The sequence below is a fragment of the Meleagris gallopavo genome, chromosome 5 (genome assembly GCF_000146605.3).
Source record: "Meleagris gallopavo isolate NT-WF06-2002-E0010 breed Aviagen turkey brand Nicholas breeding stock chromosome 5, Turkey_5.1, whole genome shotgun sequence".
NCBI classification, from domain to species: domain Eukaryota; kingdom Metazoa; phylum Chordata; class Aves; order Galliformes; family Phasianidae; genus Meleagris; species Meleagris gallopavo.
This window is the reverse complement of record NC_015015.2, coordinates 58,183,117-58,211,059: the sequence shown is the minus strand read 5'-3', so window position 1 is coordinate 58,211,059 and position 27,943 is coordinate 58,183,117. Positions and strand designations below refer to the sequence as shown.

At 43.3% G+C, this 27,943-nt stretch overlaps 1 protein-coding gene across 1 annotated transcript in view; it reads left to right on the top strand.

The window, feature by feature from the left end:
• TOGARAM1 (TOG array regulator of axonemal microtubules 1) overlaps window positions 1-27,937 on the top strand; it is a gene marked incomplete at its 5' end in the record, with an annotated part of 37,776 nt that extends 9,839 nt beyond the window's left edge. Inside the window, 20 exons of the mRNA XM_010712191.1 lie at window positions 3,065-3,221; window positions 4,611-4,745; window positions 5,328-5,606; window positions 6,893-7,146; window positions 8,262-8,488; window positions 10,323-10,423; window positions 13,865-13,954; window positions 14,411-14,577; window positions 15,893-16,061; window positions 16,372-16,506; window positions 17,224-17,377; window positions 18,062-18,167; window positions 18,548-18,783; window positions 22,253-22,411; window positions 23,087-23,213; window positions 23,505-23,623; window positions 24,357-24,546; window positions 25,769-25,988; window positions 26,574-26,660; window positions 27,513-27,937. Coding sequence (XP_010710493.1) covers window positions 3,065-3,221; window positions 4,611-4,745; window positions 5,328-5,606; window positions 6,893-7,146; window positions 8,262-8,488; window positions 10,323-10,423; window positions 13,865-13,954; window positions 14,411-14,577; window positions 15,893-16,061; window positions 16,372-16,506; window positions 17,224-17,377; window positions 18,062-18,167; window positions 18,548-18,783; window positions 22,253-22,411; window positions 23,087-23,213; window positions 23,505-23,623; window positions 24,357-24,546; window positions 25,769-25,988; window positions 26,574-26,660; window positions 27,513-27,766 — 3,366 coding nt within the window. The remainder of the gene's footprint in view (window positions 1-3,064; window positions 3,222-4,610; window positions 4,746-5,327; window positions 5,607-6,892; window positions 7,147-8,261; window positions 8,489-10,322; window positions 10,424-13,864; window positions 13,955-14,410; window positions 14,578-15,892; window positions 16,062-16,371; window positions 16,507-17,223; window positions 17,378-18,061; window positions 18,168-18,547; window positions 18,784-22,252; window positions 22,412-23,086; window positions 23,214-23,504; window positions 23,624-24,356; window positions 24,547-25,768; window positions 25,989-26,573; window positions 26,661-27,512) is intronic.
• Between the last annotated feature and the right edge of the window lie 6 nt (window positions 27,938-27,943).

The following is a 27,943-nucleotide window of genomic DNA, read 5'->3' as shown; positions in this document are numbered from 1 at the left end:
GGCCATCGAATCCACACAGTCCAATATACTCGATTATCCCTTTCCCCCACCTGGCTGAGGGCAGGGCCCCTCTATTCATTACCTGTGATAACTGGAGCAACTGCACTGGTGGTTGATCTGCTTTGTAATTCTTTCACCCGTGCTCGTAGTACAGGAGTAGCTTGGTCGTACCATTTTCTCGTGTCTTCTCCATGGTCACGTAGGTAACGCCACAAGGCTACTCGCGATGTATTGTTCCTCACTGGAGCCGGAAAACGTCTGCCTTTAATAGCTGAGATTTTTGATGGTGCCCGTGAGCAGGGAGGTTCATCGTCGTTAGTTAGGATTCGCATTAGTTTGATCAGCTCCTTCAGTAGACTCTTTTGATTATCCTGATCTTCACCGGGCATTTCTGATACTGGCACAGGTTTGTCACGATTAATCAGTAGAGATATTTGCTCCTGCACTTCATTCAGTTGGTTCGTTACTTGTGAGATGGCAGCAATGGAAGCGTGAGTTGGGGGCAGCTGTTGTTCGTAGTTTTGGAGCGTAAGAATCAATTCAAAAACTAAGGGTATTCTCTCTTGTTCCCGGTATCTGTCATTAGCTGACAGTAGTGTACCGGCATATCTGTCTGGTGCTGTTGCTATGAGTCTCTGCCATATCTCAGGCGTCATCCTCACTCTCTCAGGATCGCGGTCTTGTCGTGGGTGGTTAGGAACAAAGTTAGGGTCAAACAGCATTTCCACCACAGCCATTTCCCTCAAATACTGGATACCCTTTTCAACTGTATCCCATCTTTTCATCACAGGCTTCAAGCCGTCTTTGAAGCGATACCTTTCTTTCACGGCTATTAGCACTCGTTCCCAAAGGGAGGCAGCCTCATCCAAACATCGACTAATTCCTCGGTCAATAGCTGGGTCTCTGGCAATGGCTCCTAGTTGGCGAGCTTCGTTACCATCTAGAAACAAACTATTGGCCCCGCGGTCCCAACAACGAACCAACCAGGAAACAATAGTTTCATTCGGGCCCCGTGTGAACTCCTTTCTTGAGCCTTGGATTTCAGTCATCTTCAGGGGCCGACGAGTAGTAATAAGGATGTCCTCATCATCAGTCTCTTCTGCACGTCTCTTAGTTTTTCCTTTTGCTTTTCGTGATGGTGGTGGTTCTGAGGAGGGCCCCTCGCCGGGATCTTCCTCCACCTCCTCCTCCGCTTTGTAAAGGAATATAATCCAGGAAAGCAATAGCACGCACCCCAACATGAGTATTAATTTGAGATTTGAAAACTGTCTGACAAACCAATAAGGAAGCCTGGAGACTGGTCTGAACATTGTGCTGTTCGTAAAATTAGCCATTCCATCTGGGATGTGAATGTCAAAGTTCAGACCATACCACATTGCATACAGGTACCATGCAGGTGTCTCCGTCAATTCCCTTAGGTAGTTATATATGAACATAATTCCACAACAAGTAATTATGGCCTTGATAATTTGCCAATAGGTTGAGAATAACATGACAGCTTGTAAGCCTTTACTCAACACCCCCACAATGAAAAGTGGGTTCATTGCTGGTGTCTATTAAAAAAGGGGTTAATGAATTGAAACTGACAAGAGGAAGGAGGCAAAAAGGAAAAAAAAAAAGGACACTACCCAGACTGAGCAGTGCTCAAAGTTTACAAATATCCCAGAACACTGGCAGCACGCCTAGTCTTTCAAGGTCAAGTTTTCCAGCACAGAAACCTAAACTACTGATAATGCTCCCTAACGAAGCTCTGTAAGAGCAGAGAGAGAGATTCGTTCTAAAAGCTAAAAAGCAGAATTGCTGCCCGCGTTCTCCACCAAAAATCTGTCACGGAGTTAACGAGATCAATCTACACCCGTGACAGAGGGGCAGTAGGCCCTGCCCTGCCCTCCCCAGCCCACAAAATGGGAAGGAAGGGAGGAAAACAAAAACAGCGGCAACAATCTATGGAGGAAAACTTATTTTACTAACTATGATATCGAAATGCAAGATAACACAATATAATACAACCTGATTGAAATTGAGACTAATAAATCAAGATAGGAGAGAGAGAGTTCCCGAGACCGATTCAAACCTGAAAAGCTTGGAACGGCCAGGAAAGCACCTCCAGCACCCACTGCCAGGCGGTGAGAGACCGCCCCACCCGGAAGGGCCAGATCCCATGGCTTCCGTAATGTACGGGGATAGGTGCCTGGAATTGGAGCATTAACACTTGAACTGCCAGTACACTACATGATGTTTTGATGCGGAATACTGAGAACCAAAAACAAAAAACATAAAACCATGACATTCCACCCCTTATTCTACATCGCTACATCATGCTTAATTTATATACGTATATATGAATAAACGAAAGATGATTAAAATGCATTACATACACATGTCTATATACATATACATAGAATTGTCGACTGCACTCCCCCAGCATCAAGTTTCCTTGTGGTACACATTGAACATCCCCGTTTTTTTGCATTACCCACCAAGTGGACCCAGGTCCTTGGGCAAAAACAGTACCACAGAGAGGGTTGCCCTTTCTTTTGACTTGCATGTGCCTCTTGTGTTGGGAATCTGTGCCTTGAAGGGACCTGGGGGCCCCTTTCCAGTGGTGAGCACGTCGTTCCAAGCTGTCCTGCAGCTAGTTCTCATTGCAGGGTGCTGGTAGTGCAACGCACAGCTTTTGGGCTCCATCTGAAGCATGCTGTTTTCACAGCTCAAAGAGCCACTGCCTATTAAAGATTGAATGTACGTAAATCAAAACGTTAATATTTCATTCTTAAAAATGATGAATAGCACAACTTTTTATTTCCATTTTTTCTCGAACGAGCCATGTCAACCTGTGGGAGTGAAAATGGGAAACCCACAGCTCCTTTCTCCTAGGTAGGATTCCTCCAGTATTGGCAATCTGGGAGTAGCTGGGCAGGTGGGTCGGAGTGCTTTGTGTTAGCAGAGGAGCTCCCAGCGGTGTGTTGGCAGGTGAGGGGCAGTGGGGGCTCGTGGGCAGCGTGCAGCACCGTGGGAGAGCGCTCTGTTCACCTTTGTTTCTTTGTGTTCCTTTCTCCTGCAGTTCTCTTCACCTGGAGATTTTCTCCATTCTCCAAAGCTGCAGCCCTCTCAAGGAACGCCAGGCAGCGATGAGTTACTTTTTAGTAGAAGAAGACCGTCAAGAAATTTATTTCAGAATAGCGTAGATTTTAATTCTGAGCATTCTTCTCTTTGTGCTGGTGAGTACTAACGTGAGTACGTGTCTGATCTGCCATTTGCAAACAGGTTTATAATGACCTGAGCAGAAACATACAGCTTTGTGAGGATGGCTGATTGCCTGCAGCTGTTGGTTTTGCTCTGGGGTGTCATGCACAGCACAGAGCTGAGAACAGGCGCCAGGCGATGCCTGCAGCCAGAGCCATCTGCACAGCCATTTTACTCAGGGCAGTCACACCATCTCAGCACCTGCCCCTGTTCTCCAGCCCTGCTGTACACACACGTGTCCACCAGATTCAGCAGCTCCATCAGAGCTTATGGGTCTGTCCTTTTTGCAAATAGTGCCACGTTACTTCACAGTGAGTTCAAACAGTGTTAGTGTGCTTCTGTGAGCAGATGTATGGAACAGGGGGGCTCAGGAGGTCCCTGAGATACACATCTTCCTGCTGCCTCTCCAAAGGGAGGAAGAAGTGACCTGCAGAATGGCAGCAGAGTCATACAGCCAGAGTTTCTTTACACTGTGAAATCCAATTTGAATTGCAGAGAAAGGAGACGCAGAATGTTATGGACTCCTGAGCAGGAATACGTGGTTGGCTAGAACAGCACTTACCAAGAATCAGGTGGTAGTGACTGCAGGATATGAAATACTAAACCACAAACTAGACAGCATGTTGGGGGGGGGGGTCATATTTGCATGTGATGGGCTCTTCAGAAGTCCAGATCAGTTCATATCTCATCTAGATTTGTGTGTTGTCTCCTTTTGTTTTTTTTATCTTGTATGAACAGCTGGGGTGGCAAGCTGTCTGAAGAGGGAGCTTGAAAGATTGTTTAAAGGATGAAAAATGTCATGTTTTCGAAAACCAGCTCCATAAAAGATTTTAGGTGTAGGACTGCACTTAATTTATGCTAACAGTGTGGGCTTAGTGGTTCGTATTTGGTAGCCAAGAAGCACACGGAGAGGCTGGGCAAGACGGAGCCTGCCTTGTTCTCTTCGCTTGGCAGTGGCTTTGTGCTCTGCCTTCTTTGAGGAGTGCTGACGTGTGGAACGCAGAGTTTCCTCACAGTTATGCTGAGAGTGGTATTGCTGTAAAGAACCTCGCTGTGTTTTGGGGTTTTGAGGTGTTGTGTTCTATTGTCATATGTATATAAAGAGCTGATTGTTCTGTCGTGGGTTTTTTATGAGCACCCCTCGCTCTCAGAGTTGGAGGGCTGCCCTGGGAGAGCGGCCAGGCATCTCTCTAGCTTGTGCCTGTGAACAGGATCGGGAGGTTGCTTAGAAGCTCTTGTATTTATCATGCGGAGACTAGTCACTTTTTACAAAATCACAGTGTCTTAATTTGCTATTAAATATTATATACATTTTTTTAAACACCGTCTGTTAAGTCTCATTAATTGTGCTTTCCTTTTGAAAGGTGCTGTGGGCTCTCATCAGCCACATACTTCAGGGAAATGTGGGACGCTTGGATACACACAGACACGTGGGAAGAGTGGTAGTGTGGACTCTGCTTTACAGTTTTTGGGATTAAATAACTGCCAGCAAGACAAAGGTATTTGGATTTTAGCTGTATCGTAAGGCAGTGTGTGTTACTTGGAAAGTGGCTCTCTTCAAGCTGGCTGAGGAAATAAAAACTATGATACATTGTTCTATCCCTATTCAGAATCTTTCCATTTTTGATCTACTGGTTTCTAGGAGAAAATAGAATTTGAATGGTTTTTAAGGAAGTATCACTTAAAACGTTTGTGCTGTATTTGTGTTCTTGCATCACTGAAGTTTGAAAGTGGTCTGTCAGTGTTATGCAATGCAGACTTGGAATACAGAACTGCAAACAACAGAGCTGTGTTCCATCTGCTTGAATGATTCTTCTCTTTGAAGTGCAATTCTTTATAGACATGCCTGCAAAACGGCTTAGGTTCAGGCTTGGTTGACCGAATGCAGAGAGGGAATGGATGTTGTGAGGGGGAACACAGTTTGCCAAATGAAGTTAGCTGCTCTGCCTGTAATCAGCTGAGTGAAGTGCCGACCTTTAGTTTTGACTGTGCAGAGAGTGCATTATTTCCTTACAAATTATTATTTTAATAGCTGTCAAAGAGGGCAATTACCACAAATGGTGCTCTTTTACTTTGCTCAGTTTGTGCCAGCCTGAATTTTTCCAGCAAGACCCAGCGAGGTGTTTGCAGTCAAGCAGAACACACGTCGTCCTCGCAAGGTACTGCTGCACACCAGGGGGCCTTCATCCTGCCATCCTACCCTCTGACATCACCTGGGAGCAGCCCCAAGCACCTCTCCTCTCCAGCTGAGTCCCCAAAGAAGTCACAACATAACACCATGAGCTTCTCAAACTCCTGGCCTCTTAAAAGCTTTGAAGGGCTGCACAAGCCGAGTTCTCAAAAGCCAAGAGACAGCGCAGGTAGGAGTGCTCTTAGTGTATGAGAACTGATTTCACATTGCCTTTTAGAGTGACTACAAGGAGCGGTTAAAAACTAACAGTGCCAGCTAGATAGGGAATTGTGCTCCAACTGTGAAAGTTGTGCAGCTGCTGTGGTCTGCTCGGCTCTCTGGAGGCTTCTTTTTGAAAGTATCATCTTTGTATATTGGTAGTTTTAAATACTGACACGTTTCATTTCTTTTGTCTTTACATATATGAGATAAAAGATAATATTGCAATGGCTCTGCTTTTCTTATTGGTGGTGTTATCAGCAGAAAGCTTACCATCAAACTACAATAAAACCAGACCCCAAAATCTAGCACTCTTAAAGAAAGTCTTGTTACTTCTAATGCCCCAAATGATACACGTACGTGAAAGTTCTGCTCACTGTGTTTTGCCTTTTCACTTTATTTGCAGCTGGGAACCTGCATGTCAGATTTCCAGCATTTAGAAAAACTCTTTAAGTTCTGTTTCCAATAAACACCTCCTCAGTGAGTGGAATCTGTGCTCATTTCATCCCAATTTACACTGACAGCTAATGGCAGAGGCTGCTCTTTGTGCCCTGGTTTCTGTCTTTGGAGACCTCATGCACGCATCATGTTAACCAGAAATAATTTTAAGCTTATTTAGTTACAATTATGTAAAAAATTTACCGAATTTCTTTTGAGTATACTTAGTAAAGGCAGTCTTCTTGTAGGTTAAAATGACTTTAGTATCTTTGAGCTTAAATTGATGCCCCCTCCCCCCACTCATGAAGTGTACTTTCTTTAAACAAAATTACAGTTTCCACTTATAATTTTGCACTGATTTAAAGAAGTCTGTTCTGACGTTTACCTTCGTTGAGACTCATATTTCTGCACATATTAGAAGGTTTCTGAATTAATTCCTTGGAAGCCACCTGTCCTTTGAATGAAGAAAACTTTTATCTTGAAGGCGTGTGTTCATCTCTTGATGATTTTCTGTGTATTGTCAACATTTTACTTCACTGTATTTCTTCAGGATAACTTTATTGTTGTTGCAGCCACTTACGGTAGAATTTGTTAAGGCACCAGTCTTATTCTCTTGCTGTTTTTACAAACATTTGCTGGAACTCAGCCTGACTGGATCTTCTTGAAATGAGTTTACAACAGTAAGTGCAGCCAGGTGCATAAGTGTGTTTTGAACGATAAAACTCATCTGGTTTCAAAAGTAGCTTTCCCATGTCGGAGTGCAGCACCGCGTCCGTGCCGTCTCTCCAAAGAACTGACGTCTGGCTCCGTCTTATCCAGGGCAGAACTTGCAGGAGAAGCATTCTCCTCTGCAGCTGAAGCCCACCTTGGTGAGACACCCAGCATCCCGCCGGGGGCTGGCTGGGAGCAGCAGGCCTGTGCCCCCCATCCCACACCTGGCCAGCCCGCTGCCCAGCAGGACGCAGGGGAGAGCTGAGCAGTGTGAGGATACGTGGATGAATGAAGCGGGCAGGAAGCTTGCAGCTGATCTGTCAGAGCTGAGTGTCGATGACGAGGAGGTGGACCAAGAAGAGGTTTGTTTATGTGTCACTCAACACACTTTTCCAACTGATAGATTAGAAGCCAGAAACTAAGACGCGTTTCTGACTCGGACTGTTTGACGCTGTCATCAGTGCAGCAGATCTTCACTGAGGTGCCATTGGGTGTGCAGCAGAAGCTAGGTAAAGCAGTAAATGTGGATTCTGAAGTGCACTCGCTGTGTTTCTTCTAGGCATTTCACTTTTTTTCTCAGCACTGAAGTCATGATGTTTTCAGTTATTGTGGCACTGAGACAGAACAGCAACCCTTTGTCCAAATTCTTTTGGTATTTAGGCTTCACTGCAAATTTCACACCAGCTTTAAAATAGTAATTTCTTTAGTTAGAAGTAAGGGCCCCAAATCACTGGTAACTTCACTGATGAAGGGTTCTTTGGACTCTGAGCTTCCTTAGCCTCCCAAGTCCGCTGAAGCGGGCTGTGTGTGCTACTCAGCACTCCCCAGCTCTCTTGGAATTCAGTTATTTTTTCATTATATAAATGTGAGAAACCGGTGTGAAGGCAGATGAGCATAATGCCACCTGCATCTGCTTCACACTGCATTGATATGCTGGGCACGAGGCTTCTGCTCTGTTCTGGGGGGGGCTTGTGCCTGTCCCTAACATTGTGCCTGAGGGATCCTGGTGCTGCCTCTGCTGCTCGAGGGCCTGTGGTGTCTGAGAGGTACTGAATGCTCTGCACCAGCCTGGAACACAGTCAGATGCCACAGAGCTGTGACAGATTGCTTCCAGAGGCGGTGCAGCTGTGCACCTTGTCAGAAGCAATGCTAATTACATGGGAAGCGTTGGTATTGTGGATGGTTGTGTTGTGTGTGGTCTTTCCCCATGCGTTTGTTCTTAATTCTGTCACAGTTGATAGAAATTGTTTGAGTCTCAAATTCTGCCTTTAGAATCTAAGAACAGTAGCACTTAATGGCTACGCTTTGCAGTCTTCTCTTCCATCCTGTATTCATTATTGAAAGTACTTTGAAGTGCTGAACAGGCAAGGGAAGAATTCAGTGCCACGTGCCCATTGAATTGATAGTCATAACTTCTTTTGCTTTTTTCCTCTGCAGTCGTTAAAAATGGTCTTTTTTTATTTCCCATCCCGTTCAGATGCAGAATTCACTTAGATCTCTACGAAACAGCGCAGCTAAGAAGAGGGCAAAGCTAAGCAGTAACTTTGCAGAACTTGACAGTCCTGATTCTGCCCTCAAGCTCAGTCTGTCTGCAGATTCCCCTTCTCACGCTGCCTCCCCAAGCTCCTGTAGCGAAAGTGGAGCTCACAGCCAGGAGTCTCTGACCTCACCTGTATCCACAGCTCCTCGGAGAAGGAGAGTAATGTGAGTAGAACTTACGTCTTAACTCTGCTCTGAAAGTCTCACACACAATCCCTGCTGCTGTTAGTTAAATATTAACGAGGTTGGAATCTCTGATTCACCTTTTCAGTGAAGCTGCTATGCTTAATAACTTGATTTTTATCTGAGAATTATTTCCCAACCTAAAAAACATTGCTTTATACCATCACTGGTTAATTATTTTCTAGTTTGTGTCGGTTTTTAATTGGAAAGAGTCCCTTGGTGCAGTCACAGTAACACAGCACAGTTGGTAAAACAGTGGCAGTAAATATTTTATTAAGATTTCAGCCTGTCGTAGAAGTGATGTGAACCATAGCAGAAACAAATGAGTGAGAGGGAGAGTGGGTTAAGAGGATGGCTAAAGTTTGCTTGCCTGGATGTTGATGTGGGCATGTTTTTTGGGTTTGCTGGTTGTTGATTTTTTTCTACAATGAAAGGAAAACAACATAGGAGAATCTTATTATTGCAAATCACGTGTTGTTTCCATTTAATAAACTGTTTTTAAGGAAATAAAAATGTCTTCAAATTCTGCAGTACAGAATCTCCTTTTCTGCCCTAGGAGCCCATGATTAAAGTCACTTCTAGCTCTGTTCCAAGGACACCTTTTACCCTAACAGAATAGGAAAGAAAAGAGGAGATAAACAAAAGAAAGGTTATTGAGGTGAAAGAGGGCTGGGGATTCAGAAACAGTGAAGTCTCAGAACTCATCTATGTGTACCTGCCCTCTCCATGTGCATTACTGCTGGTTTTTAAAATAACGTGTGGTGATGCTAGAATACCTGAAATGTCAGGGCTACAAACTGCTGCATGTGACGTTCTTCCAAGTCGGGTTTTGGCCAGAACGCCTGATTGAGTCCACATTCTGGACAACATGCCATTTCCATTTTGTGTGACACACAAATTAATGTTTTACAGCATTCACAGTTCTGGAATGCTGAGCTGGTAACAAAGAAAGGACTTTTGGCAGGAAGGCTAAACTTGTAGACATGACAAACTATATCCCAAGGGCTTAAAAAGCCTTGGAATGTTCAGAGGACTTTCAGTTAGTTCAGATGCAGGCTTGCCTGCATTAGGAAAGGGCATTGTCTGACCTTAAATTGTCTGACCCTAACTGTAAGGGCAGCTGGGCAACAGAGCTGTTGGCTGCTTCTGTGTATTTGCTTTTAGAAGCATCAGTTTATTCACCAATAAACCACTGTGAGCAGAGGGAGCACGACTCTCATATGAGTGATATGTCAGGAGGGTGCAAGTCTCTCATTTGTGTGCAGTTAGTTTGGTACACGCTGGTACTTTGCTGTTGAACAGAGCGGAGCACTGGGGTGAATCGTCTTTAGAATCCAAACACATTCCTTTTAAAAAGGGGTGTCAAGATGGTGCTGTAGATAACAGCATTTTCCTGATGATTACCTGTCTGCTCGAAACAGATCTGAAAACAGCTCATTCCTGGTAGCCACAGGGTGGTGGATTTGTTCCCTATCATTTGCCCTGCTTGCTAGGTTGGAAGCAGCAGCATCAACCCTCTAGGCCAAATGATTCCTTAGCTTTTTGAGTTTATGCTCCCAGTGTAAAGCTGACCCCTAAGGGTTGTCTTTATGCTGTTCTTCATAACGGACCTGCTCACCAAATTATTTCTACTGAATTTGTTTTGTTTTTCTACTCAGTGTGGGCACTTGTAGAAGTATTCTGGAAATATTTGCCTCCTGGGTTCACTGGGGAGTCAAAACTAGAATCTCTTGATGTCTTTGCTGAAAACTATTATTTAGTTAGGCTCTGACTAGCATAGAATTGTGTTTCTAAAATGTCTTTTGTACTGTAACAGGTCAGACACCTTTCCACTGCTGGGAAGTAAAGCACAGCCTGCAAGCATCTCTTCTGCCAGGAGTAGAGATGCAAATGTGGCAGAGCATAACTCAAGCCCAGGTATTTCACCGTGCTTATGAATGTATTCTCTGCTTCACCGACGTGACAGAATAGTCAATTGATTTCACTTTGCATGTTCTTACTTGTTCAGTGAATTTGTGCTCCTTGAGCACCTAAGACAAGGTAATTGCTAGACAGCATGTGGTCAAGTTGAGGTTATGCTGTGGAACTGCAGGCAAGGAGAGGCTTAAGGATTTCCTCCTTTTTGTGTCAGGATAAATTGTGTTAATGGAAATGCTGTCTGTGAGTGTGTACACTTCAAAATTCTTAAGTGTGTAGCTTGCAAATTCATTGGATGCCAGCAGAGAAGAGTAGGAAGGGTCAAAAGGCTGCAAGCAGCTAATTTCCTGGTAGGAAATTGAAGTGAAGTGATGCTACTACAGGTAACTGCAGATTTCTGTCATGGGCAGAAATCAATTGCTTATGATTATGTCTATTGAATCAATTCTGGTTCAGTTAGAAGATGTTTCCTTAGAGAACAGAAGAGTGGGAGCCGTGCTCCTGAGGTCTTTTGTGCTCTTTCTTCCCAGTGTCTCCCTGACGCAGCCCTCAGCAGCTGTGCATTTTTCCACCAAGGTTACAAGGTTACGTGGTGTGATTAAGAGTGGGGGGCATCTTACAGGCCCGAATTTGCCAAGCCATCCCAATCGATCAGTCTTTGTCACAACCAATACTGACAGGCCTTTTTCAGTAACTGAGGTTAATGCTTCTCATTTTAGATAAAGCTGTTTTCCTCTTTTCTCAGGATAAATTAGAAAATAGGTTTGTCAAGTGACAGCTGAAGTCAGAGAGCAAACATTGCATACACACAGTGGTATGTACTGTGGTTAATGATTTTCGCATTCCTTATGTGAAAAGATCTTCTGTGAGAAGTTCACCTTCAGCATAAGGTAGTGAGCAGCACATTTATTTTGCTTACTGAGCCGTCAGCTCGGTAGGAATGCACAGTGCTGGACCTCCTGTGAAGGGCTGCCTCTCTGCTTTACTGATAAGGTCAACCTAATACCTGTGCAGCTGGCTGGTTGAAAGTCTTTTACTTCCCCTGCTGCCTGGCCTTGGCCCATCTCACAGCTCAGAGCTCAGACTGCTCCCAACTTCCACACTGGGAGAATTTCTACAAGTCAGTTTGGTATTTAATTTTTCTCACTGTACTGAAGTTTATTTTCTCACACTGAACCTAAATTCCCCTTGTTGTAACTTAATCCCATTACTTTTTCTATTTTACTTCACAGGATTTGAATTAAGAAAACATTACTGCAAGCAGCCACTTCAAGGCTGGATGTGGCTCTGGGCAGCCTGGGCTGCTGGTTGGCGACCTGCACACAGCACACAGCAGGGGGTTGGGACTGGATGAGCACTGTGGGCCTTTGCAACCCAGGCCGTTCTGTGATTCTATGATTCTGTGATACACTTTTCATGCATCAGAAGATCTTTTTTTTTCTCCCTTTCATCTTCTATACTCTAAAGTAGCTTCTGTTTTTTCTACCTTTCCTCCTGAGGTCCAACATTACAGCTGCTGTCCTCTAGGCTGTTTTCAGCAGATCTATAGATCTCTTTCTTGAAAATGCAGTACTTGTTATGCACTTAGAGTTGAGAGGAGCCAAAGGACTACAACACGCCCCTTTGCACATATCCCTCTGTAATGTTTACCTTTTTTCTACTTATTTTCCAGCCCAGTTTTGTATGGCTCACCACTTGTGCCTGTAGCTGGGGTGATTTGTCTGACCCATGTAATACATGTGGGTGATGGTGTGAAGAGCTGCTCCCTGGAAGTGTCTCTCTCCGTTGGTTGCAGAGGATGAAGAATGCTTAGATAGTTAGGGTTATATTGCTGTAGAACACACAAAATAAGTTGTAGCAGCTGATGCCCTAAACCCATCTGCCTGCCAGCAGCTGGTGCTACAGTGCTGCTGGAGGGGATGCAGCACGATGGGATGCAGCACGATGGAATGCAGCACGATGGGATGCTCCTGGGCTGCAACCCGCAGCCTCCTCTGCTCCAGGTTGAGCAGCTCCAGCTCTCTGGCAGTCTCCCAGTGCAGCTGGAAATGGAAAGATTTCTTATTTTTTATTTTTAATTAATTCTGTTCATTTTGAACTTGGGTTTATCTGTAGATGAAAAACATTGCATGAGAAAGATGAAGAAAACCTGAGAGCTTTGTCAGATTTTCATAAGCAAAAATTCTCCTACCATATGGGCAAAAGCAGCCTGGGAGCCTCTGAAAATGTAATGCTCTGAGAACGTGTAGTACACCAGAAGCACACTCAAAGGTTTTGTTCATACTTGGCTTCTTCTTTCTGCCTGGTTCACGTTCGATGCTGAAGGGACTTCTGGTGTTTGCATAGTTGGCCAATGTTTGTACTGTGGCAGTGGGTGTGGAGCTTCTGAGGACAAGAAGCAAAGAGAAGTGCCATGGACTCTAATTAAGAGTCAAAATACATAGGAACAAGGAAATCTGAAGCATTCCAAAGGTTTGTGATTTTGCTACGTTGCTATTTGTGTCAGCTCTCCTTTATGGAGGCTTTCTAGAAAATGCATTTCAGGGTGTTTGGTGTAGTTTTTATTCTTACTGTAATAGTTGGGGTTTTGGGGCATTAGTTAAAATTCAAGTGCCAGTTAAGTCAAAGAGATAATACACACCATGAGAAAAGACCAAAACATTATTTCTTTCAGTCTGAACACATGAAGAGCTTTGGAAGTTTCTGTTCCTAAAGTACTGTTGGTCATTGGTAAAATCAAGGAACTCAAACCTTTATGTATTTCTAAATTCATCTTTTCTGCTTAGAAATTTCAGATTATGCAAGTTAAATTGCAAAAGCAAATGGTGGTTAATTAGCAAATGTGGCTAATAAATAAACACATCAAATATCCCATCTCCTTCCATGGGGAATCTGAGGAAATGCAGGTTGCTGCATGGGAAAAACAGTTCTGCATTTTCAGTTTTGATCATGGAATCCTAGAATGGCCTGGGTTGCAAAGGCCCACAGTGCTCATCCAGTCCAACCCCCTGCTGTGTGCAGGTCGCCAACCAGCAGCCCAGGCTGCCCAGAGCCACATCCAGCCTGGATGATGCAGTGGTGCTGGATTAGTTAAGAACCAGTGAGAGCCATTTCTGCACTTACAGTCAGTCAGACAGGAACTGCTGCAGTGGGGTTTCAGTGAAACCAGTTGATGTAAAACAATTTAACCTCCCGTTAGAAACGTTGGTTGTCCTTCCTATTGTTAGGCAGAGATCTTTTCTCATACATGCTTTCCATCATCTTGAGGATGCTGATGTTCAGTAGAGCCTGTGAGTGTCAGTAACTTGAAAATAAGTCAATACACGGAAGTCATAAACTGGAATGTCAGCATATGGTGATACTTGGGAAGAATAAGAGATGTACAGAAGGGTGAGCAGCCTTCCAGGTGTGCAGTGGGTGATTTTGTGTTCTGTTCTGCAGTGTTGGCATGTAGCTCCAAGCAGCTGAGCAGCCCAGGTTCCATTTCACCCAATCTGCTGTCTGAAGACGCGGTCGAAATCGTCGGTAAAGGTATTAAGAGAACTAACTTAGCTCCCACATCTCGTGTTTTTAAAATGGTAGAAAGTATACTTTTGTAAGGAGGCAGAAGGAGAAACAGGTCCTTAAAACATTTTAGATTTTAAACAGTCTCCAGTTTAAATGAAAATAAAGAGAGATGTACCTGAAAGTTCTGCTGTTACTGCTTGTGGTATTCCATTCTAACAAGAAAAGAATGGCAGCAGATCTATGAAGGTTGGTTTTTGCTTCTTGCCTAGCCTGCCCTCCAGTGTGGGCATCCCTCCTGCACGGTGGGGTAAGGTAAGCTTACCTCTGGCTGGAAATTGCCACTCGTGGTTCAACAGCACTGCTTTTGTCTTCTGGGATTCATTTTGTTTTGCTTTGTGGCGGGTTTTTTTTTCTTTTTTGCTGAGTTCTGCTGAATGAAATAACTACTTTGGTAAGGGCGTGACACTATATGCCTTTCAGGTGTGTTTGGAAGTCCTCCTCCTGCACAGACACAGAGCCAGGCTGTAAGGTGTGTAGAGAACGGAGATGACCGGTCTGTCCAGGAGCCTGAGCCATCGCCGGGGGTCTGTGGGAGAAGCATCCAGCATGGCAGCACTTCTCACTTCCATGTTGAAAATGAGAAAGAGGTAGAATCTCAGGACTATTTTATTGTCTCACTTCCTGTTTTTGTACGTGTGAATACAGCAGAGTACCCTAACTTGTGCTAAACAGGAGTTCGATTAAAATACAGGAATTCACAGCTGAGGGAACTTGCAGCAGAATACAAATCCTTTCCTTTCTGTTATTTGTGGAGTTCCATTGTAAGGTGAAGACTAAAGCTGGATCAACAAAGAGATGCTTTTGTGAACACGTGCCTGCACTGCTGCACTGACTGCTTATTTTGTAAATGATAATCAGGGCACAGGCATTTTCTTCTGATGTTTGCGGGATGTTACATCAGACCTAAAAGAACTTTCTGATTATTCAGTGTTATTTCTCTATCAGTTGTTAGATAAAGACTGAATTCCATTTCTATGTAATGCAACTTACTGCAGTGTCCAGTTATATATATATATAAATACATATAATATATATAATATATATATATATATTATATATATATAAATATATATATAAATAAGACAGCAGCGTGGTGTCACTGTTGCTTGCTAGTAACATAGGAAATAAATTTGATCTTCTTGGCATGGTCCAGGGGGAACCTGTGTTTGCATCTCAGACAGGCTATTACAAACAACAGCAGTTACCTGTACTGATGGTGCCGAATTAAGTGAACTATGTAAAGTGTTTGTGTGATCCTCTGGTGTTTTAGATTAAAAAAAAAATGAGGATATTTTTAAGCACTATAGAGCTCCACTAACATTTGCTGGTATTTCAGCAATGGAGCTTGAGACCCATTTTTAAGGCTATGCTGGGGCTGGAGCAGGGCTCTGAACAGTGTATTTGCTGTCTTGGGTAGATGATTAAGAGTTACACCTTCTTTGTGTAAGTGATTGGGGATGCAACAAGTGAGAAAAAGTGGTTTTCTGCCTGACTGCAGCTGCTGGTGTGAGCACATCTGTGTCAGTGCAGTGTGAGGCACGGACATGTGTGCAGCCCCAGGCTGAGCCCAGTGGCTTTGAAGTGGCAAATGGTGGTGTTGGAAGTTTCCATCTCACCTGAGGGCTCTGGGAGGAGGGCTGCAAGGTGGAGTGCAGATGGGGAGTTTTCGTGGGGATCCAAGAGACAAGTGTCGGGCTGCACTGCTGAGCACCGCTGTTCTTAAAAGCCTGTGAGCTTCAGTGTGAGTTAGCCCAGAATGTACATTGGTGACTTAGATCTTTAGGAAACAACACAAGGCTGACAGAGAGATGGCAGACTGCTCCTTAGAAACCTTACACTTGTGGGGTGGCTTTGTGCTTTCTATCAGATTTTGTATCACCACGCATTCGTTACTTTCTGTAGGTAAAAGTGACCATGTCAAAATCCGCCCAGGATAAGATGAGGCAGAAGAAAAAGGAAAGAAAAGAACAAAGTCACAAGGAATATCAGGAAGTCAAAGACCTTGAAGAAAAGGAAAAAAGTCCTCGGGAAAGACTGAACCTGAATGAACCCAAGAGCACAACAGCCGACAGTGAGCAGTGGTTTTGTGTTAAATTGATAACATGCTATTAAATGCTGCTGAAGTTGAAATGAAAATTCTGTGATAGTTACTAAAAATGATGACTGTTCAGTGTGACAGAAGGTGTCACTCAAATGAATTTTATACAGCAGGTTATTCTTTAGTCATTTGCATTGTACTGTGAGTAGTGCCGAGTAAAGCACTTATGGAAACGCTTGAAATACTGTAGTTAAAAAAAAATCAAAAACAAATGAGGATTGGAAGCAGTGGTTTTTCCTTTTGCTTAATATCTGTTGTTACAGTTTTGACATTTATTTTCTAGAGTTAAATCTCCATGGGGATATATTGGCACCATCAAGAAGTGTGTCACTGTCATCAGAAAATGTTGCCCCGAATGCTTCACTAAGAAGAACATCCAGTTTGAAGAAGACAAAATGTTCAGCCTTGCCAGATTCTGGTAAGCTCCTGCATTAAATGACATGTAAAGACTGTTAAAATCTTTGGCTATGTGGAGTGGGACATTCCCAGAGTGCAGTTGGTTTAGTGTGACTTGTTTGTGCAGTGGATTGCCTGGGATCCTTTGGAAGATTGCTGTGTTGGGAGCGGTTGTGAAGGAGATTAGAATCCATCACTCTCCTTGGAAACTATTTGCATCTAAAATTTGGTAGGAAGATGTTTGCAACGTGAGAGGGTTTTTTTTTTTATTCACTCAGCAACTTCAGTGATGCAAGGAATTAATGGCAAATGGACTCTTGCAACCTTCTCCCTCCCAGAAAAACATTTCTGGGAACATCTTGTCACTGAGATGCCTTCAAAATACACAGCAAAAACCTCTTCAGAACAGACTCCTGTTGGTGGCAGTCAAAGCTCTAGAGTTTCTCAAGTGACTCTGTAAGTTTTGCTCTGTTGTCTTGCCAGGTTGTGCGTCAGCTTTTACATCTAGAAAAATGACTACTACATTTGTGCTTGGGGCTTTTTGAAGTGATGGTTCTGTACAAAATAATCGATTCGCATCTCCTGAATGATTGAGGGTGTGACTGGGAAAACTGCCTTTGAAAACCTGGGCCCTTTGTACAGTGATCTAAATGCAAAAAGCTCGAGGTGCATTTTCTTCCTGTGGATGAATCGTCTCCTTGTGGCTGTGCAGTGTTTGATGGGCCTCCTGGCTTTTCAGATGAAATTCCTCTTGGGCCTCGAGGGCGCTATAAGGACCGGACCCCATCGGTCACTCACAGCCCTGAAGTAATGGATCCATCAGAACTAGAGCCCTTTGCAAAACCAGAGGCAGCCCTTGCAGAAGCCCTGGCACTCCTGGCTGACGACGACTGGTACGTGCAGACTTCTTATCTGCAGCCCGGTGCTCTGTGTAAGGCTTTGTAAGGCTTTCGTTTTGATCACTTGCTTTTAAAAGCACTGCAGGGTGACGATAACATCAAATGCAAGACATGATTCCAAGTGATAGGTGAGAATAATTTTTTTTTAATCCAAATCGAAATTAAACTGCTGTTAAGTCCTGATGGAGCAGTGCTGTCCCTGCTCATTGCGGGGGAGCTGGACTGGGTGGCCTTCAGAGATCTCTTCCAACTTTAAGGATTCTATGAAATCAATGAATCTAACTTAAATGCTGTAAATGGAGGCCTAATACTTAAGCTTTCACAAATTTTTAGCATCTCTTCTTGTCATTTTCTGTTAAATATAAAGCTTCACCAATTCTCTAACTGGTAGACTGGGGCTACAGTGCTGTTCCTCTTTTTAATTTTAGAGGGAAGGTAATCCTCTAACTGCCACTACTGCCAGCAGCAGGCAGAATTTAAAGAGATGAGTACATAAAAAGAGCCCTACTGCCCCATTAAAGGGAAGACTCACCTCAAAAGAACTTTCCATGTTATGTATCCTTGCTTTATTCTACGACTTAACTTTGCTATTTGGGTCTTCATTGTTCTGCTTTCAGTTCTTTTGTGGGACGTTTGCGAGTGCCTTGAATTTAAACGTTCTCCATTCTCTTTGCACAGGGAGAAGAAGATTGAGGGTCTGAACTTCATTCGGTGTTTGTCTGCATACCACGCAGCTGTTCTGACTGGGAAGCTCCACGAAACAAGTTTGGCTGTGGCTCAAGAGGTTAAATTTTAGTAGCAGAATATTTCAGTGACTGTGTATATAAATGTATGTACTTGATAGCTGTGAGATGCACTGGGGTGAAATGCTGTGTTCACCTATGATTAGCTTTCCTGTCTCACAGGGATGAGTTTGTAGTTCAGCAGAGCAGCTCATGCATTGATAGCAACAGCTTATTTCATTTGCTGAAAGACTGTAAAGATTTACAGCGTAACATTTTTGAGTGCATGTGTTTTAATTCTCACACATTGTGAATCGAGTTAGAAATGTATTTCTCATTTGCTTTTGAAGTTACTTAAACAGGGAAACGTGAAGCTTTTCTTATTTTTACATTTATTTTATAAACATTATTCATTGTTTGTTTGGGTTTTTCCTGTGTGCAGGTCAAGAATTTACGCTCAGGTGTTTCTCGAGCTGCTGTGGTCTGTTTAGGGGATTTGTTCACCTACCTGAGAAAGAGCATGGATCAAGAACTAGATAATACAGTAAAAGTCCTTTTGCACAAAGCTGGTGAATCCAACACATTTATAAGGGAAGAGGTAGACAAAGCACTGAAGGCTATGGTTAATAATGTGACTCCAGCACGTGCACTTTGTTCTCTTATAAATGGAGGGCAAAGGTAATTCTTACAAAGACTTTATAAAGAACTAATTTATGAATAGATTAAGTATATAAAATATAGTCATTAAAAAAATATATCAAAATATAACAGGCTGAAAATGGAAAATACAATAAGCAAAGCTTCTGCCCAGGGCGACGTTTGTTGGCGTAAACGTAAAATGTAATTCCCCCGTTTCTTTTTGTGCATTACTTAAAAAGTGGGCTGCTGGTTTTGGAGCTTGGCGTGTTTTCTGGTGGTTTTGCAAGATTTCAGTAACTGTATTCAATGTTAATATAATATTCCTAGGAAACTGCTGGTTTGCTTTGTCTAATGAAGCTCACGTAGCATTCTCATGTGCCATTCATTCTGCAATGAAATGCCTGTCTTTTGCAGTTCTTCTGCATTACTTTCTCTTTAGAAGAACGGTCTACAACTTTCAGTTCTCTAGCTGCAATCATCTTGGCTGATTTCATGTTGTTCTCTATACATTGCTGCTTAATAGTCTTTCTCTGTCTGCATTTAATTTCCTTTACAGTGGTGACGGCCTTTATTTTCTTGACTACCTCAGATACGACAAGCTTCCATTTCTGGTTCCATGGTTTGTGATTCTGATCTCTAGCTCCCTCCAATCTGTAGCAGGAGTTACATTCTTGCCTTTCACCCTACCTGCTAAGTATGCTGCTCTGTTCTTTTGTATCCTCATTTCCTGCAATACCAAGACTTAACCCAGCCATTAGGTGTTTCAGTATGTTAGCTTTATACCTGCTTGCATTTAATCTGCTGTGTATCTGTCATCGCTTAGGTTACAAGAAATTCATATCTGTCCTTTGCATTAAATATTTCAGTTGCTCCATTATAAACCAGCCCATAGATGTGTCACATAGCTAGCACCATAACAGTTAATTTTGATTCAGAAACTTTGTTTCTCATTTTGTTTCTGGGGAAGCTGGTTGCTTTGGAATATTCTGATTCTGTCTTCTGAACGCCAAAGAGAACCATACTTCAGTTATTTGAACTTCAAACTGAAAGGCAAATATCTGCCTTAGCATTTAGATGATTTAAGAAATGTGCCTGCATGTAGTCATTTGGGAGGATTTAAGAGCAGCAGGCAGTAATTGTGCATTGCTTTAAGTCAGAAGCCATGTGATATGGTGCAGTTACTACTCACTTCGGTACTCCATCCCTTTTTCAGATGTCCTTGGCTAAGCAGTGCTGCTGATTGTAATTGCCTGAATCCGATCTCCCTGTCTTCAGCAGCAGATTCAAACTCCCAGACACATCCTCATGGGGTCTACAAAGATCTGACCCCTCAATTGTGAACTCAGGGACACTTTCAGATATTTAAGGCATCAGAATTATCTGAACTGAGTCTGAATATAGCATTTGAAGTGGGGATTAATTTCATCACAGCTAAGGAGCCATCAGTGCAAACTCCGACTAAATCTGGGAGTACAGTGTGCATTTCATGCATGGCACATCAGTGGATGGCCTGAATAGCACTGTGAGCTTCACATTCTCTAATCCTGGCTTCAGGAAACTCTGGCCACATTGGCACCAACGCAGCCATCATCTCTATGGTCAGCAACAGTGAAGATGGATGATAACTGTCTTCCCATGTGGAAATCTGGAGAGAAAATAGGATGCATCTTCACTGCAAAATGGGAAAGTTGTGTTTGACACAGCTGCGTGATCACAGAAATGATGTATTTTCTAAATCCATTTCATACGTTTTTTCTATTCACCCATCACTATTCAGGTTAACAGGCATGATTTTTGTGTAGAATTCATAAGACCTTTTTAAAATTTACCCATTTTCTGCTAAACCTGTTTCAAGCCCATTGTGATCGTAAGTATTACAGTTGTAGCCCTGAGGAGGCCTGTGTGCTGAGTCTTCATCACCTACAAAATTGGTTCTGGCTCTTTACCAACGAGAGCAGTCAGAAACATTTTTGTTTGCTTTCATGAGTTACTGCTCTAAACACACAGGATAACTGCTGCAGGCTCACCTCACTGAGCAGGTTCTTGATTCACGATCACGCTTCCAGAACGAGACATTTTAAAACCATGCTTCTTATCTGTATGAATATTGCTTAACTGCAGGATTTGATATGCATGGGACACAGTTTCCTACTGTTCTGCATGAGCAGCAGGACTTGTGGGGAATGGGGACTTGGTTTTACTTAGTGGAGTCTTTAAGCCTCATAGCTGTTGTTTTCCCACCAGCACATACAGCAGGAGATGGGCTGTGTCCGTTTCCCTTCTCCCAAGCTCATGAGCACTGGGGCTGCTGTACAGACCTGACAGCAGGCACTGAGCTCTGGTATTAAGCTGCACAGAGCAGCTCAGACCGTAGCTATGTTAGCACAGAACTCAGTGTGCTGGCTGCCAGGTTACTTCATAGATCTCGTGGCCCTGAGCTGCATTTGGAGTTGCAACGTGTTCAGTTTTAATAGAGCCTGTTAGCTGTCTTTGTGCCAATTGAAGGTGCTTTGTGCAACATAAGGATACCTTCACCTCCAGTGAGGCCGTTATATTTATGGTACAAAATCCTTCTGAAACAGGAACAGTCATTCAGGAGGGACACGGGATGGCTGTGTCAGGCTGAGAAGCCGGGGAAGGCAGTAATGTGGAAAGCAAGTCCATTCTTTTCCTTAGCTCCTTTCCCTAGACCTGGTGTTCCTTTGGAACGACAAGCCATAGTGGTGCCTCATTTGCTGTGCAGTAAAACTGTCCTTAAAACCCAATGGTGAAAATAGAGTTGGAAAGCTCCAAATCTGCAGAACTGCACGCTGAACACATGGGATCAGCGGGTGCTGCAGGATTCGTATGCAGGATTTGTTTGTTGCAATCGTTTGGACGCTAATTCCGAGTTTTCTCGGACTTTTACCAGCATAAGAATGTAATGTCCTCTGTCTTACAGAAAACAGGCTTCTGCAAGGCTTTTAGAAGTCAATAGAATACTGCTTTATTTAATTTGAAATCGATATAGATGATGTGGGATTTCTGTCTGAACACGGGGATTTGTTTCACATAAAGCTGATGGCAGGAACTTGTAGTGGTGAACTTTCCGAAATATTTCACTAACGTAGGAAAATTTAGAAAATAAATTCTCACAGAAAGGAATGACCATCTTTAGTAATTTAAAAACTGCAGGATTCTGCCCTGGGAGAGGATAAGGGGCTGCAGAGGTCTTTAATAAAAAGGACATCATCTTTCTTTTCCCTTCTGCATTCATGTAGCTTGGGATTCTGCGTGAGTGAAATGATGCCTTCTGATTCTTATCCCCATGGGTTCTCCTTTTCAATAAAGCTACAAGGCTCTGTCTTTTCTGTAAAGCCAGAATAGGTATCTGCATATCAGCACTGTGCTCGTTGTAGGTTATGCTGTAGAATAAGAGTGTAGTTGTATGCTGTGTCTGCTAGGCTGCATAAATTCTGTTAGTTAGCTGCTGCAATGAGCTCTTACTAAGCAGTCGTGTTCTCCTCAGCCATCTGCATACAGCGGTGAGAAGATGCACAGCCCAGCACATGGCAGATGTTGTAGAACGTATGGGAGCAGAGTGGGTGCTGTCTGGAACCAAAGGTGTCACTGACAGGACTTTCTCTGCGATTGCCAGGTTTGCACTGGATAGTTCACAGCAAACGAGGTTAGTAAAGTCAGTAATTAAGCAATGCACACTAGAGGTGGCTGAAACATCCGCACAGCTCAGTGCGGTAAATGGCTGTTAGGGTAACACGTGATGGGAATTACCTGGATGTCTCCTGCAGCTGTGCCCACGTGGCAGCAGCAAAGAGAGGGAATCAGTGGATGAACTCGTCTGGCCGTGTGCCCTACACAGGCCATGCTGGGAATCTGAGCACTAGGATCCATGTTCTGCACTGGAACAGGTTGCCCAAGGAGGCTGTGGATGCCCCATCCCTGCAGGCATTCAAGGCCAGGCTGGATGTGGCTCTGGGCAGCCTGGGCTGCTGGTTGGCGACCTGCACACAGCAGGGGGTTGGAACTGGGTGAGCGCTGTGGGCCTTTGCAACCCAGGCCATGCTGTGATCCGTGCTGTCTGACTGGCAGAGGTGAACCACCCTAAGTACAGCCAATACTTGAACACTAAAATGGAAGACTGTTTCTCAGTCTTTAATTTGCTCGGTTATTGATCAGATAATGATTGTTGACCAGAGCTTCTTTGGGGAAAAATGAAAGGATGTCTGGTTACACATACTGATAGATAGCAATCTTTTTGCACTTTGCTGTTTTGAAGTTACATTTGTCTACACTTACAGATCAGTGCTCACAGATGTGTGTGCCATGGTTTTTTGCCCTGCAGGTATTATGGTCGAAAGATGCTTTTCTGCATGATGACTCATCCTGATTTTGATAGAACACTTGAAAAGTATGTGCCAGCCAAGGATTTACCTTACATTAAGGAATTTGTTAACAATCTACATCAAAAGGTATGTCGAAAAGCTTGTTTAACAGGTGAGAAACACAAACTTTACTAGTGGTTTTTAGGTATGGACATCGGACCTATAGAGAATGGAAGGAGTGTATTCAGGTGAAGTCAGGTAACCAGATTCATACAGTGATTGTTACCTGACCTGTCCATGCCTTTAATCCTTGCAGATACACTGGATCCACTGTACTTTGCTGCTGTGCTTTGCATGGCTGGTAGACTTGTCTCTAAAGAGTCTCCAGTGGTGCAGAACGTACCAACCAACTTAATGAGTAATTTCATCTTTGTGCAGGGTTTGGGAGAGATGCCATTAGACACACCCTCAGCAAAAGGAAGACGTTCTCATACTGGTAGTGTTGGACATTCGAGGTCATCGTCTACTTCCAGAGATGCTCTCAACATCACTGACAGGTAATGATCTTCCTGAGTATTCTGTCCTGTTAGTAACTGACCTCTAGGAGAATAATCCGTGATGAGAAGTGAGCACTGAAAGGGTTAAACATACAAGAAGAAAATGAGAAAACTGGACATGTCCTGAGTAAGTTCTTTCAAATAGGATAGTTGCTAATATGAAAATGGCTTTCTGCATTTTGAAATTAATTTGTTTGTTGACTGCCTACAAGTGTAAAAACAAACAAACAAACACTTGGAGTTCATGGTAGGTCCATCATTTCAAGATGTTGCCATCCAAGCCTGCACAAACACCACCCCTAGTAGTAGCTCCAGTAAAAATTGTCCGTTTGTGCCTTTGGACACTAAGTATTCAGTTAAATTCTGACTGAGGATACTGAAGACTTTACACGGTACTCTCTCCATTTTTTTTGTTTTCAGTTTTGGCTTCTAACAGGTCTTCTATTGATCTGGAAAAGAGGAAAAAAAAGCACAAGAGTCTCAAACCAGGCCAGAACATCTGTATCTGAGAATATAGGGTTAATAGGCTCTGTGACTGCCTCTGGGCTTGGGGTGTCTTTCAGGAACAGATTTCTTTCAGGCACTATCTGCTATTCAGAATAATTAATTCCAGGCTTGATAAGATTTTCTTTTTGCTTTTGCATTTGCCCATACACAGAAAGGGAATGTCTAAGACTAAGACTCGTTTCAGCTTGCTGATGTATTTGCTGACTAAGTTCCTCCTTTTCCACAGAGAGGCTACAGAAGCACGTGAAGTCAGTAGAAAACCAGTTCCTCGTAATTCCCTGGAAAGTGAAGAATATGTGAAGGACATTGTAGGTTTATTGAATGCAAAAGACTTCCGTGATCGAATAAATGGAATTAAACAACTGCTATCAGATACAGAGAACAATCAAGATTTTGTTGTTGTGAACATTGTGAAGGTAAGTGTATGACAGCTTTTGAATTAAAAGGCTTTTAAAATTCCATCACAGAATTTTCTGCTAAAAATCATGATTTCTTTTTCTGATAAGAATGTCTGATTAACAGACGAGTACTGAGGGATGGGTCAGGTGTGCTTTAAGAGGAGAGATGTAAGCTGCAAAGGTAGTAACGGCAATAAACGGGAGGAAGAAGTTGGAAGCTTTCACCTAGACAGCAGTTACAGAAGTATTTCTGGAATACTGTCTGCTGCTGCTGAGAAAATACCAAAATAGGAACAGGTTACAGGCAGAGCAGGAAGGATAAATCAAGATAGGAGACATTGTCTCCTACAGACAGTTGCAAGTTTTGTTAGCTTTGTTAGTCCTGGAGAAAGTGGGGAAGGGTCTTTACTGTAATATAACAGCTTAGGGCAAGTATCCTTTCCAGGAGGAGAAGAGTTCCTTTGGGAGAGAAATCCTGTGGTGATGTCCAACAGTTGGGAACTGCAAATAGAATGAAAACGAGATTGACTTTTAACAGTGCAATGCCTTTGCTGTAAATCAATAAAATACTGCTGTGAAACTTCTTGGTATCTTAGCTGTGGATGTTTTTTAAATCCTTAAGATGAGATTCCTTTTGTAAAGAGGTGAAATTTAGAATGGTGGGCTTGATCTAGGAACTAGAAGATAGACACAGTGTGAACAAATCGTAAGAGGTCCAGACTAGATCTTTTCTGTGAAGGATGCCTATTTGCCTCTGAAAGGCAAAAAAATCCCCTACGTCTTAGCATTATTGCATGTCTTGTAGCAAGGCTTAGGGGTTATAATAGTGGGATTTATTAAGATAACCATGTCACCGTGTGCTACAGAAGACAAGTCAAACACATTTCACAGATACTGCTGGATGTTCTTTTTGCCAAGTAGAGCTACCTCTTGTTAAAAATAATTGCTTGCAATAATCTTAGTCATACTGAAAGTTACAGATGGTTGGTATACTTCTAGTACATTGTAGAGCAAAGCCTGAAATTCAGATAAAGTTGGTTGGGTACCGTTGAGGCATCCACAGTATAAAAATAAGCAGCGAGTGTTGGTTTACTTGCTAAAAAAATAATCCCAAGTATTTGCATATCAGAGCCATCTTTTGCTATTGTGAACAATTGAAGTGTAACAAAAAAGCAGGAAACATAATATCCACCTCAAGTATTTATTAATTCAGATGAATGCTGTTTGGATGCATTTTCAGATCTTCGATGCTTTCAAGTCTCGCTTACACGACTCAAACAGCAAAGTCAACCAGGTTGCTTTGGAGACAATGCACAAGATGATTCCATTGCTGAAAGACAATTTATCACCAGTTATCAACATGTTAGTTCCTGCAATGGTAGATAACAACCTAAACTCCAAAAATCCAGGGATCTACGCAGCTGCAACAGATGTTATTCAGGCTCTGTGTCAACACTTAGGTAATCTATTTTCTCTTAATTTCAGAGTTTTAATTGCATTACGTTTTAAATGTAAAGAATTGCTGTTTTCAATAATTTCCATTCAGTCATTACATTGTTTAATGCATCCTTGCTTTTATTCTCGTGCATTTTAAAGCATACAAGTCATCGTAGTGTTTCCATGCAGAAATGCAGACAGCTAGACTTGTCCTAACTGTGTAGGTGGGTTTGTTATGTTTGCTTAGCAAGTCTGTCATCACCCAGCAGCATGTCAGAGTACTGAAGCTCTTAAGCAGGTCAAAGAATAAACTTGGAGATCTGTATATGGCACAACTGTTATCATTCCTTAACTGTTTTGGCCTTGGAGCTTACTGTTACTGTTTTCATTAAAAGGAAAATGCTACATCTTACCAGACTCTTGGAGTTAGTGCTTGTTAAGATTATCCTTTTATGGTTATATTCCCTCAAAATAAATTACCTTTATTCCTGGAGTTGATGCATCATAAGTAAGATTCTTAGTTACTGTTTTTTTAAAAATATTCTGTTTGTTTCCAGAGTGTTTAATTTTGTTTACAATTCTTAATTTGTTTTGTTCTTTGAATTTAGACAGCTATTTGCTTCTGCAGCCGTTCTGCACAAAAGTTCAATTTCTGAATGGAAAAGCAAAACAAGACATCACCGAAAAGCTCGCTGGTAAGGTGCTGCTTTGCTTTGCACCTTTGTTTGTTTGTGTACCATCCTAGCTATGCAAACTCCTTGCAGGCTGAGATGGTTGTGTATCTGCCACAGTGCACTGTGACCATTAACAAAATACCTGTTGTCAAATTTCACCCCCTTATAATGCTCAGTGAAGCTAGTACTGACAAAAGAAAAGATGATTCTATTCTGTGTAACAATAGAATTGCTTAAGTTGGAAAAGACCTTCAAGATCATCGAGTCAAACCACAACCCAACCATCCTACCCTACCTCTAACAGCCCACCCCTAAATCATGGCCCTGAGCACCACATCCAAATGGTTTTTAAGCACATCCAGGGATGGTGACTCAACCCCTCAAGCCTATTCTAGTGCTTAACAACCCTTTCTGTAAGGAAGTTTGTCCTGGTATCCAACCTAAACCTCCCCTGGTGCAACTTGAGGCCATTTCCCCTCACCCTGTCACCAGTGAGAAGAGACCAACCCCGCTCTGCTGCAATCACCTGTCAGGTATTGGAAGAGAGCAGTAAGGTCCCCCCTCAGCCTCCTTTTCCCCAGACCAAACAGCCCCAGTTCCTTTAGTCTCTCCTCATAGGCCATATTCTCCAAGCCCTTCACCTGAGAGAAGATGAAAGGGACGTTTGTAGGGAAAGCTCCTAACTTTTATTGGACCACTCACACTGCTGTGAAAATGGACAAGCTTTTGTGCACGGCCTTCCTTCATTAGTCACTGTGAAAAGATGCTTTGACATTCAGTACTTCTACACCTCTCTCAAGGCAGGGGCTCACTCCTCTGTTGTATGTTACAGCAGTGCCCAATAATAATAAATAACTGCTCTCTTTCCTGCAGACCTGGTTGTGGAGCTGTACCCTCGGAAGCCTCACGCTGTAGAGCAGAAGGTTTTAGTCGTCCTCTGGCACCTCCTGGGCACCATGACCAACAGCGGCTCTCTGCCTGGAGCAGGAGGAAACATCCGGGCAGCCACAGCCAAACTGTCCAAAGCACTTTTTGCACAGATGGGGCCGAGCCTCCTCGCTCACGCTGCAGCTCAGCCACCGCACATCAAGAGGAGTTTGGAGGAGTTCCTGGAGATAGCCACCTAACCCAGCGGGCCGAGGGGCAGATGGCAGTTGCTGTGGGGCGGCCCTGGGCCGGTGTTCACTTGGCACAGGAGCTGCTGGCGGAGTCACCCTGGCAGTGCGGGCGCGGGCTGTGCTGCTGCCCTCAGCGCTGGGACCTGCGAGCACCGCCCCTCGCACGCAGCCGGAGGGGACGCCCGC